At 39.7% G+C, this 20,396-nt stretch overlaps 1 protein-coding gene and 1 long non-coding RNA gene across 2 annotated transcripts; both read left to right on the top strand.

The window, feature by feature from the left end:
* The first annotated feature begins 1,751 nt into the window (after positions 1 to 1,751).
* Positions 1,752 to 4,125, top strand: LOC5575312 (mucin-5AC). Its single transcript, XM_021850344.1, has 3 exons — positions 1,752 to 1,912; positions 1,981 to 2,552; positions 2,698 to 4,125. The coding sequence occupies exons 1-3, from the start codon at positions 1,906 to 1,908 to the stop codon at positions 3,925 to 3,927; spliced, it is 1,809 nt and encodes a 602-aa protein (XP_021706036.1). The 5' UTR covers positions 1,752 to 1,905; the 3' UTR covers positions 3,928 to 4,125.
* A 10,718-nt stretch (positions 4,126 to 14,843) lies between these two features.
* LOC110678009 lies at positions 14,844 to 15,934 on the top strand. Its single transcript, XR_002501379.1, has 2 exons — positions 14,844 to 15,035; positions 15,095 to 15,934. It is a non-coding gene; the product is annotated as an uncharacterized LOC110678009 (long non-coding RNA).
* The last annotated feature ends 4,462 nt before the right edge of the window (positions 15,935 to 20,396 follow it).

Here is a 20,396-nt window from a genome sequence, read left to right as displayed (position 1 = left end):
AGTCGACGGAACGATTGGTTTGACTAGGAACGTAGGCAGACTCTGGAAGAGAAAAACGCAGTGCGGGCGGTCATGGCGCAACAACTGACTTGGCAAAACGTGGATCGTTATAGACGGAATTCGTGCCGTGAGCCGCAATGTGCAGGGAACAGTATGGGAGCATCTTGACGAACGCACGTGAGATGATCGAAAGGTGGAAGCAGCACTTCGATGAACACCTGAGTGGTGCTTAGAGCATAGACAAAGAAGGTCGAGATAACGGAGGAAATGCCTTCGTCAGTACTGCGAACGAAGGAAACCAACCAGCCCCCACTTTGAAGGCGGTTAAGGTGAAGATGAAACGAAGCCAAACTTGAAATTTTCAAGAGCACAAATCTGGAGAACCAAACACCCATTTGAACTGAAAACTCAATCGATTGATCACCACCAGCTAGTGACCAATCGAAAAAGTTTTCAGCTTAAACGGACGTTTGGTTCTCCAGATATGTGTTCTTGAAAATTTGAGGTTTGGCTTCGATTTATCTTCACCTTAAGTATGCATTTATCTGCAACAGCTGATAGGCACAATCTAGGAAACAGAACAGCTGCCGGCAGAGGAGTGGAAGTAAGGGGTTATATGCCACATCAACAAGAAAGGCGACTGGTTGGATTGTGAGAACTTCTGAGTGATCACCATCTTAAACGAGTTCTATTAACTGTTATTCCAGTTCATTTTTCAGCTTTCCCGGGAAGCACACAAGACTAATAAGGGCAACAATGAAATGTGCAAAATTTCGTGAAGATTTCAGGTGAAGGCTCCAGTTCGCCTGTACTACGGGGAATACGAATATACCGTGCTAAAAGGTGTTATGGGGAGAGCTGGGCTTAGCAGCCGGCACGATTTTCACGAGATCCAGTCAATTTGTTTGCTTCGCGGATGATATGGACATTGTAGGTGGATCCGAGCGTGACAAGGGTTGCATAGGAAGTTACAATAGACGGAGATAGGTTCGAGATGGTCGATGAGTTCGTCTACCTTGGATCCTTTCTGACGTCTGATAATAACGTTAGCCGTGAAATGGGAGGCGCATGATCTATGGAAGTCGGACCTTTTATGGTCTCCACAAGAAGCTGCGGTCAAAAAGATTCACATCCGCATCAAATATACCATGTACAAAACTCTCATAAGATCTCTACAGACATGAAACGTAGATAATGCTCGAGGAGGATGCAGGAAAACGGTGTGAAGCGGCGAAGAATGAACCACGAGATCGCACAACCGACGAACCCAGTACACAGAAGGTGGGCAAAGCTGGAAGGATACGATGGGCAGGGCATATTGCAAGAATACCAGACAGCAACCCTACAAAAATGGTTTTCGTTTCGAATCCGGTTGGTACAAGAAGGCGTGAAGCATAGCGAGCTAGATGGTAAATGTGAGGCAGAATCGAGGATAGAGAGCAACAAAAACTTTCGTAAATTTAATGCATCAATTGGTATTCGAACCCAATAATTTGCAGTTTGGTGACTTTACAATGCACTGTATCCTAGCACAGTGCTATAAAATATCCCCAGTCATTTATCTGTCTCAGTTCACACTGCGGCGGAAGCAAAGTATCCGCTGAATCTTTCGATAAAATTCGATGCTGATAACGAGCGACGATTAAATGAGGAGGCATGAATTGGTTGCTGGTATCTTGACGTTCTTTCCTATTATCTGCATGTTTTTATCCAATTCGGACAGCTGAAAGACAAGATTAATCAGCAAGAATTGCAAGCGCTGAAGCCTAGTATAAATTTTAGCTTATCGACGTTGCGCCTGTTATTTTAGAACATCAACTCAAACAGCACATTACCGGTGGAGGCCACATTTTGTTTGTTGGTTGCCAGCATTTCAAGTTTTCTAATTTATTTGTGTTATTAAATATGAAGAGTGAGTAGTGTAGAAGTCAGGAGTCAGCATAAAGAGTGTATACTAAAACAAAATTGTTTATTTTGTAGAATACTTCCTTTCGTTATTCATCCTCGGATGGATGTTAACCGACGTGTACGGTAATCCTTGTGAAGGAAGAGACAGTGGTTTTGTGGCCCATGCAGATTGCACTCGATATTATTCGTGTGTAAATGGCGTTGCCCATGAATTGCAATGTCCAGCAGTTTTCCCCATATTCAGACCAGATACAGAAATGTGTGACGAAGGAAACCCAGATGAGTGTGTTGTATGTCCAGTAACAGGACTTCATAGATTCCCAGTTCCCAATTCCTGCACTAAATTCATACTGTGTGTAAACGGTGTTCAAAGCCAGCATGAGTGTCGAAACGGACTTGTTTTCGACACAGCACTACAAGAATGCAATCTTGCTGCCAATGCTCCTCCATGCGCACACGTAACATGTCCTGCCAATGATGATCCAGCCAACCCAACATTTATTCGTCATCCTACGAACTGCCAAATATACTTTATTTGTGTAGGAGGTGTACCAAAGGAGCAGACATGTCCAGCTGATACGGCATTCAATCCTGACACTAAAGTCTGCGATCTACAGAGCCAAGTACAGTGTCCAACAACACTGGTAACCATCTTCAATAAACCATATTAATACGAACAGTATTCCTCATTATTGTAAATACCTCATCCTCACTCCAATACAACCACATTTAGTCGATTTCCAAAAAAAAATAATCCTTTCCTTTGATTCCCCATAAATGCGTTTTAAGGAGCCTTACCGTTCCCTATTATCCAAAAGTTTATCGAAAGCAGACCAACGGTGCAGTGGAAATACAGGAATCCTTAATCAACCTGATCCGGATGATTGTTCACGTTATTACATGTGTATGAACACTAATTCATTCTCGCTATCATGCAGCACTGGAATGATTTTCGATTCCAAAACTAACAAATGTGGCCCCAAGGAGTCTTCAGTTTGTATCAAAGATGTAGTCACATCACCGTGCACGGGGAATGTAGGTTTGAAATACGAGCGACACGAACGAGAATGCTCCATGTATTACATGTGTATGGGAGAGAAACTTTTCGAGTTGACTTGCGCATCCGGTACACTTTTTGACACAACAACAGGAAAATGTGAGTCAGCTTCAAGAGTTACCTGTTCTTTTGAGACGTCTCCTGTTCCATCTGTTGTAAATATATGTGCCGGAAATGTTGGTACCAGTAGAGTTCCCGATCCAACTGATTGTAGTGCTTATTACATATGTGTTAACGAACAAGAGTTCCGACAAGTTTGTGCCAACTCTTTAATTTTTGATGTTTTGACCAACGGTTGCAATCGACCCGAAGATTCGGTTTGCATTATTGACGTGGTTACCCCTCCAGTAGCGGGACAAACTACAACTACTGCACCTACGATTACTCCTCCTTCCACGGATACACCAATCGAAGATGATCAAACAACTTCGAGTCCTGTAATAACTATACCAACGGCACCCACAGCTACTCCAACAGGCATTCCTAGTGTACCAACCGCTCCTACAGTACCTACCATCCCTACAGTACCTACAGTCCCTACTGTACCGACCGTCCCTACAGTACCGACCGTCCCTACAGTACCGACCGTCGGACCTCCAATAACCTCTACAACTATCCAACCAACTGTTCCTGTAGCACCCACACCTGCTCCAACGGTGCCTACCGCACCAACTCCAGCTCCAACCGTTCCCACACCAGCACCAACTCCAGCACCAACCCCAGCACCAACGGCTGCCCCAGCTACTACCGCTCCTCCTGTAACAGCATCGCCAGTCGATCCATCAGCCCCGCACTGCCCACCAGGGCAAGTATTCTATCACCCACATCCGAACTGCTCGATGTTCTACCGCTGTGTGTACGGAACGTTGTTTGTGAAAACTTGTCCCCCCAACCAGTTCTGGAACCAGGCTCGCGAGTACTGCGATCATTTGTTCAACGTGAACTGTCCTGCACTGGGATGAGATCAAGCGGGCAAGCTACCTTAGCCAATGCACCAGTTGTCACATCCATACCACTACTGTCCACCTTGAATGCTTCCTTGCAAGCCAGGTTACGCCGATTGGCACTATGACTACCACTTATCCCTATTTATATGTGCATCCTCTCAGCAATATTTGTTATGTTGTTTTAGTTACAAATAAAATAGTTGATGTTCTGGATTTTCATTATTCTTTATCTATTCACTGCCATGATTTAACAATATTTTCAAATCAACCTAAATGTATGCAACGGAATAAAGAAGACGTTCTTTCTTATGATGGGTTTCAACATTATTTTTAAATTACGGTACCGAAAAACGGTTAAGCTTTGATAGTATATAGTTCATTTGTATGATTAGATGAGCTCGAGATTCATTCTTTGCAACTGTACCACTTGGATGTGTCGCTCGCTGTCTGCAGGCTCTTCTTGATAATGGTCCGAGTTTCATGTCCAGTGTTGTAAGCAATCACGGTAGTCGACACATTTTTGCTGACAATCGGCAGAACTTCCCTCAAACTCTTAAAACACGAGCGATCAAACGAATGTTGAAAAAAAAAATGATGAAATCATTTTTCTCATTAAGTCAATGGTCGTTGGTTCCCGTTACAACATTAACATGCACATTAATTGCGCTTCTTGAATTCAGGCGATTAAATAAAGTTCAATCGTCTTAAGTACCTCCACTATTGGTACATCTACCCTACGTACTTCCCAACCGCTTTTAGTTTCTGCTCGTTCTAAGCGCTTTTGACCATATTGCTCCTCTATACCTTAGTATGGATAGCGCCACGCTCGCCAGGAGCTTGCGGTTGCTGGCAATTACAGCAGAGCTGTTAGAAATCATCCTCGAAAGCGCCGCTTTAGCCGTAGATGCCCTTTACAGGCATATTCAACGTAACCAGCGGAGCTGGGCTTGTCATCGATCATTACCCCAAGATACCGAAGGGATTGCTTGGACTCTATGGTGCAATCACCTACCGAGAGAAGCGCCCGTTGCTCGGACTTGCGGTTGTTGACCACCACCACCTCAGTCTTGTGATGGGCCAGTACTAGTTTCCTAGACTTCATTCATTTCTCAAATATGTAAATAGAGTGCGCTGCTGTCAACTCAACTTCCTCCATCGATTAGCCATAGACCACTAGGTTGATATCGTCGGCGAAGCCAACAATCTTCAAACACGTCGGAAGGGGCAGCCTCAGTACGTCATCGTACATCGCATTCCATAACATCGGGCCGAGGATTGAACCTTGATGTACTCTCGCGATGATTCGAACGCCTGTCTGCCCCTCCTCTGTGTCATACAGTAAAATCCTACCACCAAAATATCTTTCTTGAAGCTTACACAACTGCACCGGGCTATCGATTCCCAGCTTGCGCTGTTAAACGCATTCTTCACATCCAGAGTGATAACTGCGCAGTAACGGATGCCGCAACTTTTATGCTCAATTGCCACCTCAGCTGTCTAAACGACCGACTGAGTAGCGTCCAGAGTAGATTTACCTTTCCTGAAACCAAACTGGTTGTTGGACAGGCCGTCTGCACCTTCCATATATTGTACTAGCCTCAACTAGACGTTGAGGATCAACCTCTCCAATAACTTGCACGTCGTATCTACTAGACAGATAGGTCTATACGCCGACGGGTCAGCTGGTGGTTTCCCCGCCTTTGTAGTAGCACTAATTTCTGACGCTTCCATACATCTGAGAGGATTCCTTGATCTATACAGTGTTGCATCGTGGTTCTGAACATGTTTAGATCCGCATTCACTGCCGCCTTTAGGGCAATATTCGGAATACCATCGGTTCCCGGTGCCTTGTTTGACGCGAATAATTTCACGACTTCTGCCAACTCTTCGTTCGTCACCCTCGCCACTTTTTCTCCTTCATCTGCCGCATACTGCCGCTTATACATTTAATGCGGCCAGGGATTCCAACAAAAGTTGACCTCTTTCGTTGGTGCAGCAGCTACCCCACTCCACTACCCATGCTTAATGTCACCAGATATCACTACTGGATGCTGATTAGCTAGTTTGGCTACCATCCTGTCGACCACTCTGGGAAAATTATGCAATCGACCACCTTGGAGGCGCTTTACAACTGCAATAGAACACGCCGTTGATTTTTGTTATAGCAAAACTGTCATTTGAGATAGAGACTACTTCTTGGACTGGGTTTCGTCCTGTCGTCCCTATAGCTGCTAGCTGTTGAGACCTATCCGCACCCGGTTCCCGTTGTTGGCTGGTATGCGGTAAGGGTCTTCGTTTTTGAGACTGACTGCGAAAGCAGCTGCTGGGCTGCATCACGGTGGCTTAAACTTAACTGTGTTACTTCCGTTTTGGCTGCTTTAATACTCCGCTTATGCTCGGACATTTGGGTCCGCTCGTTAAGTTGCTTGTCCGTTGTCTGCTCTGTCGACACATATGAGGCACTTAGCGATTTGCTTACAATCACTTGCCCTTCGGTGCCGCATTTTCTGCACATCTTACTTCTGTCGAGACCATTGCAATTCCACGACTTATGGCCCTTCCCGAAACACTTGAAGGAAACTTCAATAGGCTGTTGTATGCTCAGCCGGCAAACTGACCAGCCTACCTTGAGTATGCCCAAGTTCTCCTTCGGTTTGTTGGCCTCTGCAACCGGTAGCCTGATCGCCGCCACCTGGGTGCCTTGCGGGCCCTTTCTAAGGTGGATGGCCTTACTTGCTACGTCGATGTCACACTGCTCTTTGAGACCTCCGCTGCATCGGTGACCTCATCCAGATTTTTACACTGGAGAGTCGGTTCTGCAGTCAGGGATCTTACATCAACCTCGTCGTCAAGTACTTCTTGTGCTAGTTGCTTATTGCTGTTGCCTTGTGTCCGTGGTTCCTGTGGGAGCACTGCCTGTTTCCTATCCCATGGTTCTTTCTTCTTGGCCTTAGGCTTGGTGTTGGCCTCTCCACTGTTGCCATGTCCTCTTGATAACAGGGCTTGGCTCGTGCCAGCTTTTCCGCTCTGGAGGACGGACGCGTAGGTCACTTTAGCACCCATACGTCTTTTCGTCACGTATTCATCCTCAGTGGACCCCCTCCTTCGCATCGCGTATCGATCTGATATCATCTGATATATTCACGTTGCCTGTGAAGGAAAATACTTCAGTCTGGTACGACTTAGTGTCTCTTTTGCCTTTTACTTTACAAAGTTGTGCGTTGGCATTCTCGTAGTCCTGCTTTGCAGCTAAGACCTATTGTCGCAATTTCAATAGGCTTGTTCTCAAGTCTTTTCTAATATTGCTTTTGCTCTTAACAAACTCAACAAACTAACAAGTTTCTCAGCAACTACCTGTATTTTCGGGAGGTACTCACTATTGCGATCCATGGCGTCGATTAGTCCTGGGCCATCCATCACCTCACATGTTGCACTGGAGTGACCAGTGCCTGCTGTTGTCACAGTGTCTAGACTTTTGCCCATACTGTTCTCACTGCTGATGTTGGTCACCTCCTTTAACGGGAACTATAGCCAGATACTGATGGGTCCAAGCCTCTCCTTCACATTCTGCTAGTTGTTTGTTTTGATGGATCATCTCTTATGGGTCCCCTAAGAGCCGCTATCCATCTCCACTGGAATAGTCGCCTTTGTGATCGCATGGTTATCTATGCAAGCAGGGAGGCCATGCTAGGGTTGACAAAGGACTATGTCATGGGGTACTTTTTTTCAGAGCCGGATCGGCGCAAGTCAGGTAATGGCATCTGAGTTCTCCGTTTGTACCGCGACCAGTATGGGTGGTTTGGTACTTTATGCGGCACCGATCGCTTTAACAGAGTTGCATTCTGATTTTTGTGTTTTTTTTATGAAGGTTCATCAGAGTCCACTGTGAACTCCACTTCATCCTGGGCAACACCCCAACTCGCAGAGCTCCTGGGTGGTTCTGTTAAGCCCCTGAACTTTTGTCCCTGCTGCCCCGTAGATCTTACCTCATCACGCACCACGTAAAGGTGATCTACCTGCGTTGCGGGTGTTGTCCAGTTTTAAAAAAATGCAAGCAGGAATTGCGCATTCTCAATATTTTTTATTTTTAGACATTACAAGTCCTTAGGAACATGCTTTAGGGATGAAGGCTCTATGTTGGGCATAGTCACAATTTTTTAGTTTTCATTGAGCAAATTTCTAACAAAATTTCAGTTTTTCATACATTTTTTGGCTCTCAACTTTTCCAAACATCTTTCGTTTAGGCAAACTTAGGCAAGAAGAATCTTCAATCGAGTCTTAAACGCGCGTTTGAGCAAAATATCTCATAGGGAAGTGGCGGAGAGCGATGTGTACGGTATAAAGAAGCTCTTCTTTAATTATTTGAAGCACATATAGTATAAGTATTTATTTTTATAAGGTTAACGACACATAAGTATTTATTTTTATAAGGTTGAATATAAATTTGCATCCGAAGATGCTGAACCTATATGAGAATATGAAAAAATATACCAAAACCCAAAATTGCACGAGTTTTGGTGAAAATGGATTAGTTGAGCTACGAAGCAAAAATTTAAGTTTTTAGACATGTGCAGTTATTTAACGTGTGAACATGTAGAAATATATTTTTATTTTTAAATAATTGTACGTATTATTAACTATCTGATATAGTAGATGAATGTTTCCCTTTTTTTCAACTAAAATGTGGACCAATGTGCGGGTGGGTGTAGCTTGTTGTTACGGCGCAAACGGATAGATTTTCACGTTATTTAACATAAGTAACAAAGTGTGTAGCTTGTTGTTACAGAGCGAGTTGTTAGACTGCCAATTAACGTTTAAATTGCATTATTCCGCCATCGTGGATAAAGCAAACCGACAGTTGGGATTTGTCTTCAAAATGGCCAAAGATTTTGACGATCCTCTTTGCTTGCGCGCTTTATATTGCTCTCTTGTTAGATCTATCTTGGAATTTGCATCTACTGTGTGGTCGCCATATGAAGCCGTGTGGATTGCAAGAATAGAAGCTGTTCAAAGAAAATTCGTGAGGCGTGTTTTGATAAATCTACCATGGCGACATCATGAAATGCTACCACCTTATGAGGATCGTTGTGCCTTGCTGGGAATTGAACCGTTACGTGTACGTCGCAGAATCGATAGAGCTGTATATGGAGCGACAATAATTCGTAGCGAAGTTGATTGTGCAGCTTTGTTGGAGCGTATTCGACTCTATGCCCCTGAGCGTGTTTTACGGTCTAGGCAAGTTATTCAGGTTGAATCTAGGAATACTAATTACGGAGCAAATGATCCGGTTAATTCTATTAGTAGATGTTTTGTAGAAGGTTACGAGCTGTTTGATTACAACTCTTCTGTAGAGTCATTCAGACAGCGATTATACAGATCTTGTTTATTTAATTAATTATTTGAAGATTTCTTCATTAAGACCCCGATGTCAGATGGAAATAACAACAATAACAAAATAAAGAATGGATTTTCACGTTAAAAGAGCTTAGAACGTTTGCTTAAAAGAACGAGCTACACAATCGGTTAACAGTGCCAGTTATGCGATAAATTTGCAAGCCTCAATCAACAGACGAATTCAATTCACAAGTCACTTGAAAAAAAAGGCTTGCATTTACCATTTGTACATCGAAAGTGTCTTTATTTTAATTGAAATTATTTTAAGGATTAGATTAGCTTGAATATCTCACGCACACGTAAGCAAAGCAAATCATTTAGCGAAATGATAACAATGTTAATATTGATGTTGTTTTCATACGTTCATTTCCTCTTTTGTTATGGAAACCTTTGTCCATGTGTTGCTGCTATCTATCGCCGTTAACACAGACACACTCGCAAAACCGAGTGCTCTCAAATGCGTGAGATTTTGAATCTTAATTGCACCTTCATTCAATCGGATCATCCATGCATGCTTTACAATACGTTACACACAGAAAACTGAAGCAAAATATTTTTCGACATGATTGTCGAGATTTTTGTTCAATTACCATTGATTCACTGCTCGATTTTGTTCGAAAAATGATCGAAATGAATACTTTCGACTAACATTTAAGCTCTGTACCTATAGTAGCACTACTAAGAGAAACAATTTGTTTATTTCACAAAATAAGGAAAAAACTAAGAACTTTTTAAGAAAATATATAAAAGTAATGTAAATTACAATTTTGGTTTTAAACCAAGATAAAATGCTTTTGGCTGACGAGCTAATAATCACACTGGCTTAATATTTTGTTTTTTTAGGAATATTTGTTCTATGCTGTGTGGCTCTAAATACACCGACACCACATAACCATGTGAGCATTTTTATCCCAGAGAAGTTGTTTTGTTTTTCTACATTTCTTGCGTAACTTTTCAAAATGGCCTATAAAAAATTAATAGATTATCTCTCCTCTCGCTCTTTTTCGATTATAACAGAGCAATACTGAAGCTTTTGTGAAGTTTTTCATTATAGATCGAAAGACAATGTCTTTGGCTGGCGTTCCATACGAAAAACGCAACTGATTAAAGGAAATGTAAACAAAGAGAGCTTCTCAATGGTAGATAGGACCTTTCAGTGGCGCGGGAAAAGGGTAGAGCTGGTAGGACATGTCTAACGCACAAAAATGCCTGGATTGGTCAGTCAAACAATTGTCCTACCCATGATTCAACACGTAGAGACATCATATCCAAAAATAAAACTTCAGGCAGATGTAGATGTTCTTGGTTTCATTTCCATGATCATTCCTGGAAGTATTTCTTGACAAAATTTGTCTATTTAATATGATCCTTGATTAATTCCTAGAAAATTATTAGATCATAACCATACGCATTCGCACGTAATCTATCCATATATCTATCTTCTTCTGAGAGGTTTCTTTGCCAAAGTTGCTATTTTTGCATTCGTATATTGTGTGGCAGCTACGATGATACTCTATGCCCAGGGAAGTCAAGGAAATTTCCATTACGAAAAGATCATGGACCGACCGGGATTCGAACCTTCAGCATGGCTTTGCTTTGTAGCCGCGGACTCTAACCACTCGGCTTAGGAAGGCTCCCATATATCTATCTATCTACACTCTTAAAAATAATGGAAATTACTGTGGACGTAATTCATAGTATGACTGAATGACACATGATGTAAATGATAAAACGACACAAAAATGTGTATGTGAAGATGTATTGAATAAAAAATGTAATTTTACACGTTAATGGACACGAAAACGATGTCACTATGATCGGCATTTCCCGAATCAGACGCTATGGTATTTGAAATGTAACATAAATTCACGTCATTCGGCTCGCTTCTTTTATGTGCATCCAAAAGACGTAAAATCACATGATTTTTTCGGAGTGTTCTTCTTTCTGGCGTTACGTCCCCACTGGGACAGAGCCTGCTTCTCAGTGTTCTTATGAGCACTTCCACAGTTATTAACTGAGAGCTTACTATGCCATGACCATTTTTGCATGCGTATATCGTGTGGCAGATACGAAGATACTCTATGCCCTGGGAAGTCGAGAAAATTTCCAACCCGAAAAGATCCTCGACCGGTGGGATTCGAACCCACGACCCTCAGCTTGGTCTTGCTGAATAGCTGCGCGTTTACCGCTACGGCTATCTTTTTTCGGAGTTTGTATCTATCTTTATTAACGAGGTTTTTAGCCCTTGGCTAGTTCATCTCGGGATCAACAACTGTACTCCCCTTCCGGAGGAAGTCGTCACTATAACTCTTACGTCTTAAGTGACTCTCTTGGGGATGGGATTCGATCCCACCCAGGTAACAATTTGATGCTGCTCAAACGTTTTTACAACTAATACAAAATCAGCCTATGTTTGAACAAAAGCTGTCCATAGCTTAGCTTAGCTTAGCTTAGACTGACTACACATATCAATGGTTGCTATTCCGTGATTGACCGAAGTCAGTGAAAATGCACAAAGAATCAACTAGAAGATCGGCTGGGATTGGCCATAATCTTCTTCAGTGTGCATAGTTCAGTGCCTCTATGGTCAATAACGACGCCGGCCACGTCCTTGCAGTCAGGTGGGATTGGGGGAAGGAATGTTAGTGTGTAACCATTGCTATTTGGAGACCGTGTTTGCCTCTGCATCTCCACAAAGGTTGCTGGGAGGGATGTTTGTTAATGGGGAGGATCGTTGGGTTTCATTTGATATGAACAATATCTATGTACACAGCTAAAAATATGTTGTAAAATTAAGTTTATTTTCATGCACATATTTGGAGCATCAAAATAAACCTAAATTTCAACGACCAATACATTATTTTTCAATCGAATTCACTTTAAATTTACACGATCAGGTAATATTCAACCATTTTTGGTTGAAAATTGAATGTATATCCATTTAAATTTACATGATGCTGTAAAAACACACGAAATTGGGTTATTTTTACAGTAGACATCAGTTCACATCACATTGAAAATTAAATATTTTTTTCTGTGTAGAGAAAAATAATGCCGAACCTTTCAAAGTTTGTTGAATAAAGTGAACCTTTCGCAAGTCTACACTTGTAGTGTCGAACCATTCAATTTTTTTTGATTACAAAAATAAAGGTAAAAAAAAGGTGTTTTGAGAAAAAAAACATAGACATAAATAATTTATGAATCAGAGTTTATATCGACACTCACAGTGACGAACCTTTCATAGTTTCTTGAAAAATCATATTACGTCTTACCGTTGTAACGATTAAAGGTGCAGTCAAACATGTTTTATAGATTTGAAATAGTAGCATAAAACGAGCTCACCAATTGATCCGTCATCCTTGAGCAGCAACAATCCACTTTCAGCTTCGCTCGTTTGCCCGGCTATATAAAGGCACTCGGAGAAAATAGGCGCGCGACCCGAGAGGGAAAACAACTGTCGACTGCTCGGGCTTTCTTGACGCACTGCTCAGGAGCAAGCGTCAACGTCGAAAGATCAAAAAGAACTAATCGAATGCGGCACTTTTTCACTTTACTCGACCGATGCGCGACATGATTGATCTTGCCCTCGTCGCTGGCCCCCAGGAGCAAGCGTCAAGGTCGAAGGATCAAACACAACAGCCGAGTGGTTAGAGTCCGCAGCTACAAAGCAAAGCCATGCTGAAGGTGTCTGGGTTCGAATCCCGGTCGGTCCAGGATCTTTTCGTACTAGAAATTTCCTTGACTTCCCTGGGCATAGAGTTTAATCGTACCTGCCACACGATATATGAATGCGAAAATGGTAATTTAGGCAAAGAAAACTCTCAGTTAATAACTGTGGAAGTGCTCATAAGAACACTAAGCTGAGAAGCCGGCTCTGTCCCAGTGGGGACGTTATATACTAAACATGGTAGCAATAATGAACAAAAGGAAGGGTAAATCTCTGAATTCACAAATTCCTCAAAAAAAAAAAACTGGGATTCAAAACTGTCACTAAACGTGGAAAAATGGAAGAAAGGACGTTTCTCCGCCATACGCGCTTTCTTCCAAGGGTGAAATAGCTATTGTTGATAAGCGAAATGGTCGCAGCAAATGGCTAATTTTTGAGGAATTAGGTGATTTTTAAAATAAATATTGTTTTTGATTCATAAAATCTTATTCATACCGTTTTGACTCATATTCCGAACACTTAAGGCTAACAGGGACTTCAAATGCATCTGATTGGCATAAATTAGCTGATATTTGTGTAAGTTTTAATTTCTTCGCAAAGTCTAACTGTTAGCTGTTGGGTGTACCAATAATAATGTTGATTTTATTAGTTTAAGTATTGTTTTTACTTAAAAGTATGGAACAAAATTTGATTCAAATGCCGAACACTGTTTTCATTCTGTCTCATATTCCGAACACCTTGATTCAAATTCCGAACAGCACGAATAAATCGTATTCAAATGAATAATTTGGCAAATAAATCAATCTGAGCTTGTTCTAGTGGTATCAAACTAGAGAATCATCACTACTCCTGCGGTATAAATTATATTGGAGGCGTTAAAATTGAATTGCAATTGACTGCCATTTCCTTGTTTTTTGGTGACATATTTCAGTGAAACATTTCAACCAAATCGTCATACAAAAACCGAGTGTTCGGAATATGAGTCTGTTCGGAATTTGAGACAAAACGGTACACAGAAAAAAAATCAGTTCTCGTATCCGAGAACAGCAGTCGTGAACTCGTCAACAAGCAAAAATACACCGTGAACTAGATCATGTAGGTATATATGAAGGCGTTGCCTAGTTCCGAGAAAGTTCATGTAAACATGATGGTAGTTCACGTTGTATTTTTGACAGTTTACGTTTTCCAGAACGCTTTTTGAGCGTGTACGTTCTCAATCTTTGCGCGTGCACGATCAACCTAGTCATCAAGTTCATTTTTCGTGACCCACTAGAGAAGAAATAAGTAAAATGATAATAAATATTCGAATTTAGTAGTTTACCAACTAATTCCACTAAAAGATTTTGTATTCTTTGACAGATACGAGTATTTCGAACTCAACTGTAACGCCGTCTTCAGTGTCGTGTACTAAACGCATACCTAAAACAGTTATCTTATAATTAAAACGAATAAATGGCCGACAAAGCTGAACATTTGCTCCTTGGAGCATTATGCGTTGGTATTTAGTATTAAATCGCACTGACCTTCTATAGTAACATCACAATTTTCCGTGAGACAGCTCGAACATTGATTGAATACTTCCTTGTTTGGCATGGTTCCCCTTATGAGTCACAATAAGAAGCTCACATTCTTGAAATAGCTTTAGGTATTATCATTGCGAAATCATCAATCAGAGGAACATGCAACTTTTTTGTTATTGTAAATCAAACATTGTCGATTGAAATGACATAACTAAAACAGAACGATTTGCTTGCAATTAGAACACATTTCTGATACATTTTATTTTATGTCTGACGCTTTAAATTCGCAAACCAATCATTTCTGGACTTGCACCTTTTTGGCTTTCAACGCGTCGTGTTCTTCTGTAGCTTAATAAAAATCAACCCAAGCGTTGGTTTCCTTCCATAGTTTCTGTAGGTATTATAAAGGACATAAGGCATCAGTCAACAGCGTTTGTTTTTATTAAAGTTACCGTAACATTTACGCTTAGTGGTCGTTAATACGTTCAACGTGGGAGTTTGTTCATTTATAAAAACGAAAACCATGGGTCTTTTCCAAGCAGGTTTGATTCTAAGAAAACTAATTCGTGTCAAATTGACTTATGATTTATGTTCGTTTCAGTACAATTTGTATTTCTCATCGTCTCCATTACATACCACACTGTATTGGGGATACCATTCAGTAGAAGTCTTCACACAAGTTCAAGAGCGATTTGCCCATCGGAAGATTTTGCCTTGATTCCAGCAGAAAAATGTAATCAATTCTACCTTTGCTCACAAGGAGAATCAACCTTGCTGGATTGTGATGTTGGAGAAAACTTCAATCCAAATATCTCTCTGTGTGATGCAAATTACGAATGTGTCAATGAGCCTGAACCAACGACTACGGAGCCTCCGACAACAACAACGACAGCAGCAACAACATCTGCTCCCACTACCACCATCCCAACTGTTACGCCGCCTTCTGAAGGATTCCTGGCCGTTCTATTGCCTATGGAGCTCTGTCCACCCCAAGGAGTCGCTTATCGCATTCATGGCCAGAACTGTCGACTTTTCTACTACTGTCGAGATGGTTTCGAGCGATTACAGTCGTGTTCAGCTTTTCGGAGATTCGACGTGTTTACTGGGCAATGTCTGCTCACCCACGAAGCAACGTGCTACCCCGGTACGGAACTTTTCGATGACAGAGATGTGGAATATGACGCAGAGGGAAATGTGTTTGTCTAGCTTTTTTCAGTAAACTAGGAATTCCGGTCCGACCAGATTTCTTTTGACACTCCCAAATAGTTTTAGAATTAAGGCACTGTATGAGCAAGAATAGTGTGTCGAATCCCATTATTTTCAAATATAGATATTATCAATAGTACTTTAAAACATAATGTGTGATTTCATAACAATAAGAGAACGGTTGTCTATAATGTGAAATGATGAGAATATGCAATGTTCAATTATTATTTAGAAATTGTAAGTTTTTCGTAATTCATGAGTTGAGAAAATTATGAGTTATTTCATCTTTAGTTGTTAGGAGCAATCAAAAATTATTAAAAATATGTATGCCGATTGCAGTGACTAATATTGCTGATTTCACCCCAAGTTGAACCGTCACACAAGAGTGCACTTTCTTTCAAAGTGTGATATTAGCCAAGATAACGTCGAATCACGATGGTGTCTTCGGTGCACTTATTCCTTGTAGTTCAAGGAACAAGTGCATCGAATACGTTAAGATAATCCGATGCAAACTTGCACTTTTATCACACTTTTTATGCACTGTACAACTTTTTTTATACAGTAATTTCCCGAAAATTCGCACGACCAACCAATCATCTCCAAACTTTCAGGGAGTAAAATAAAAATTTAATGTATATTTTCCCAGGTTGGTTTTATTCAATTTCAATTCCATATATACAAGAACTTTTCTCTCCACACTACTCATAAGGTCCTGTACAACACTTGGACCAACTTTTTTTTTGCGTGGCAGTCCATTTTTTCTTCATATTTTTCTCTGATTTCACTTCCTTAGGATGCTTCCGAAGGGCCTGCTTCATGATGGCCCAGTACATTTCAATTGGCCATAGTTCCGGTGTGTTAGGGAGGTTGCTTGAACTACCCGTTTGTTTGCGCCGCCGCTGTTTTTCCGACTTCATCCTCACAACAATTGCACATTAGCCTGGGACACGGTTGTATGAAAAATATAAATTCTCGCTCTAGTCCACTTTTAGGATTGCATTTGGGTCCCGTAACAACTACACAGCTTAAACTATTCAGTAAACTTTAATTTATTTTCATGCACATATTTGGAGCATGCAAATACACGTAATAATAAGCCTTGATTTAAATTTACACGGCTTGAAAAATGAAGTCATGTAAAATTCAATTACATTTAATTTTCAATTTTGCTCTACTCCTTATTTTATTAGTAATTTTACACGATAGTGTATTTTTACATTGAAATCAACTTATTGGCTACCATTAGGCATTCTATATGATACTATAATGCGATAATCAATATGGAAACATGCGGATATCAACCGGTTTTAGGAGTAAAGTGTAATAAGGTAATCTGGAGTAGTATGTACACTCTTAAAAATAATGAAAATTACTCTGGACGTAATTCTGGTTATGACTGAATGACACATGATGTAAGTGATGGAATGACACAAAAACGTGTCCTTGAAGATGTATTGAACAAAAAATGTAATTTTACTTGTTAAAGGACACGAAAACGATGGAACTGTGATCGACATTTCCCGAATCAGACACTAACGTATTTGGAATTGGACACAACTTTACGTCATTTGGCTCGCTTCTTTTATGTGCATCCCAAAAGACGTAAATCACATTATTTTTTGGTACTGTGTATCCTTGAGGCAAAACAAGCTACAGTGCCCATTTTAGGCTATTTGCGAAGGTATTGGGATTGTTTTTACCAGGGACTGATAGCAAATATTGCCAAAGTACACTCTTCGAAAATTTCGTGTAAATTTCAGTCTCTTAAGATGCACATAAAAGAAGCGAATATTTTGTCTCAAATTTACATCCGTTCTTAAAATTACATTATTATCACAAACCAAAAAAAAAACACAGGACATGACGTAAAAGTAAGTTATGAACACTTACTTCCACGCCATGCCGTGTATTAATTCTGCATACATCAGTTCTAATGACGGCTTTGTTGATGACGATGGCCGGGGTGATAAATTAAACATTGCTGTAGACAAATTGAAACTCGCAACGAATGGAAAAACTTACCTTTTAGTAGTGAAACTGCTCTTTCTCTCGTTGTGTGTTTTCAGAAGCTGAATGTTATTTATGTTATGTACACTCAAAATTAATTTTCAAAAGCAGATTCATTCTGCAGAAAGATTCTGGAAAATAATGATTTCACTCTCACTGGCGTAATTTGATTTTTGGGGAAAAAATTCTAAATGCAATCAGCTCATACACTTTCTTTTACTTCCACCATCATATTTTGGTTTCAAACACACCGACGCTTGCTATATGTGTATAAAAAAGAAACTATTCACATGATAAGTGCATAAGTCAGAATAACATTTTGAGCATCTTCTCGCCTTCGTTCATAATCCTCCCGGTTAGATTGAACGGCCATTGCGCACTTCCTACATTTTACTAGTCGTCCGAATCGAGACCAAACATTGGAAAATATTGGTTCAGTGGAACCTACCCCGGGTAGAGGTGAATAACAAAATAATGGTAAAATAAGAACAAATTTTGCAATCATCTCTAGTTTAACCATTATTATGTTATTTCATAGCAAAGTTTGTCATCTGTATGTTATACTTGAAAGTCATGTAATAACTAATCAATAACAAAATATACTATCATGGTAAAATTTGTTATTTGTGCAAAAATTCTAAAAACATTGAACATCTAAAGAATAACAAACATCGCCATCACAGTAATATATGTCATTATTTTGATATTTGAAAACTTTATTTAAATAATTCATGAGAACAAACCAACATCAAATTTTGCCATAATAGCGCATTTTACAATTCGTATGATATTAATTGAAGATTTAAAAAGCAAATGTTTTTTGCAGGAAAGCAAAAAGTTTATTTTTCAAACATGCTAAATTTAGATATTAAAGTCAAAAAACTAAATTAACATTATTGTGAACTACTCGTGAATAGCTTATTTAGTTATTATTTTGTTATCAATATCTAAATAATAACATATTTTGTTATTTACGGTTGCCTATATTTTTGCTATTATTTTTTTTTATTACAATGGCAATGATATTGTTTAGCTTTTATGCCATATAAACTTAGTTATTATTTTTGTTATTTCATCTCTTATTTCAAACAAACAAAGAACAAATTTTGCTTTTCAAACATTCTATTTGTATGGTAAGTTTTGTTATTCTTTTGCAATTCTCCTCTACCCGAGACGACTTTTCCTGTATCGTATCGATGAAGAGAACAGTCAAATGTACGACAATTCACATATTGCATTTCATTTCTCACAACATTTCGCCAAGTTTTTCGACCAAAATTTACACGCGACGACTTGCCTGGACCGCGTTTGAAAACAGACTTGATTGTTTGCATGACTCTGTCATCAGAATCAACAATCATGTAAATTTATGTCTTAATAATCATAAAAGTGAGCCAAATATTGAAATTGTATAGCTATGGACATCTAAATTTGAATTCGATAAGTTTATTTTAAATGTAATTGTAAAAACAGATTATAGAATAAGTATAATTTATTATAGATCACAAGAGACACAAAACTCAGTCATATTTCTGATTGAGTCAACAAAAAATAAGGTATTACAAGGTTTACGTCACACGTAAAAATCATAATTTTTAAGAGTACCGTAATCCGGGGTATCATTGATCAGCGGGGTAACATTGATCGGCATGACTCATCTCATCAAAAATACGTATTATCATTTATTGATGAAACATTATATTCATGAGCTAATGAAAGTAAATGTTTTTGAGAAAATAGAGTTCACCTTATACGTAAATTTATCAACTTTTTGAAATAATGATTTTAATTGTTAAGGATGACACTACTAGCGTTGGGCAAATTTGTCCAGAACATCGATGTTACTGAATCGATTCACATTTGAACTGCCGAATCGATTCACCGATTTAATCGAATCCTTTGAATCGATGTTTTCGAATCGATTCGAATCGGATGAAAATCAGACCAAATGCATTTGCATTCGAATTCAAAATATTTCAATCAAATCAGTTCCGAAAATCAATTGAACAAATTTACTACTTCAATATTAGTTCAAAATATGGTTATTTTCCACAAACTCATCAAGAAATATTTAACGATTTCAACAAAATGAATCGAATCAAAGAATCGATTCACCCGATTGTAGGTGCTCCAAACATCGATTCAAAAAATCGATTAATCGGAAAGCAAACATCAATTCAAAATCGCCCAACGCTAGACACTACCGAAGATTCATGTCTCACATAAGTTCTGCAAAATATATAAGCAAGGAAAATGTGATTCCTACTAAAAATGGCATCGCTGAAAACGATTCCGTTGTCAAAACTTTTATAAGTATGCTCAATTAGGCAACATTACCGAATTACTGTTAAGAATGTAGAATTCCCTTAGGAAATTGCCTACCTTTAGGCGTATTCCGTGGTTCGAGGTGTTTTTAATTTTAAAATAACCCAAAAAGTAAATGACTTGTAAGCGTTTGGCCTTCACATTCGGCTTCAAGAACCATGGTTTAAGTAAGTAACGACATTTTCAGTATTACCGAACTTTGTTTATATATGTTATCAATGGACTCATCCAATACTCTCTGTGTGATGCAAATTACGAATGTGTCAATGAGCCTGAACCAACGACTACGGAGCCTCCGACAACAACAACGACAGCAGCAACAACATCTGCTCCCACTACCACCATCCCAACTGTTACGCCGCCTT

The sequence above is a fragment of the Aedes aegypti genome, chromosome 3 (assembly GCF_002204515.2).
Source record: "Aedes aegypti strain LVP_AGWG chromosome 3, AaegL5.0 Primary Assembly, whole genome shotgun sequence".
Taxonomy (NCBI): Eukaryota; Metazoa; Arthropoda; class Insecta; order Diptera; family Culicidae; genus Aedes; species Aedes aegypti.
Note: the sequence above shows the minus strand (reverse complement) of the source record. Positions and strands in the feature narration are given on the sequence as shown.

Excerpts from the sequence above, each read along its gene's own strand:
- LOC5575312 (XM_021850344.1), top strand. Across the intron at positions 2,553-2,697 it reads TACAGTGTCCAACAACACTG|GAGCCTTACCGTTCCCTATT; the intron begins GTAACCATCTTC and ends ATGCGTTTTAAG.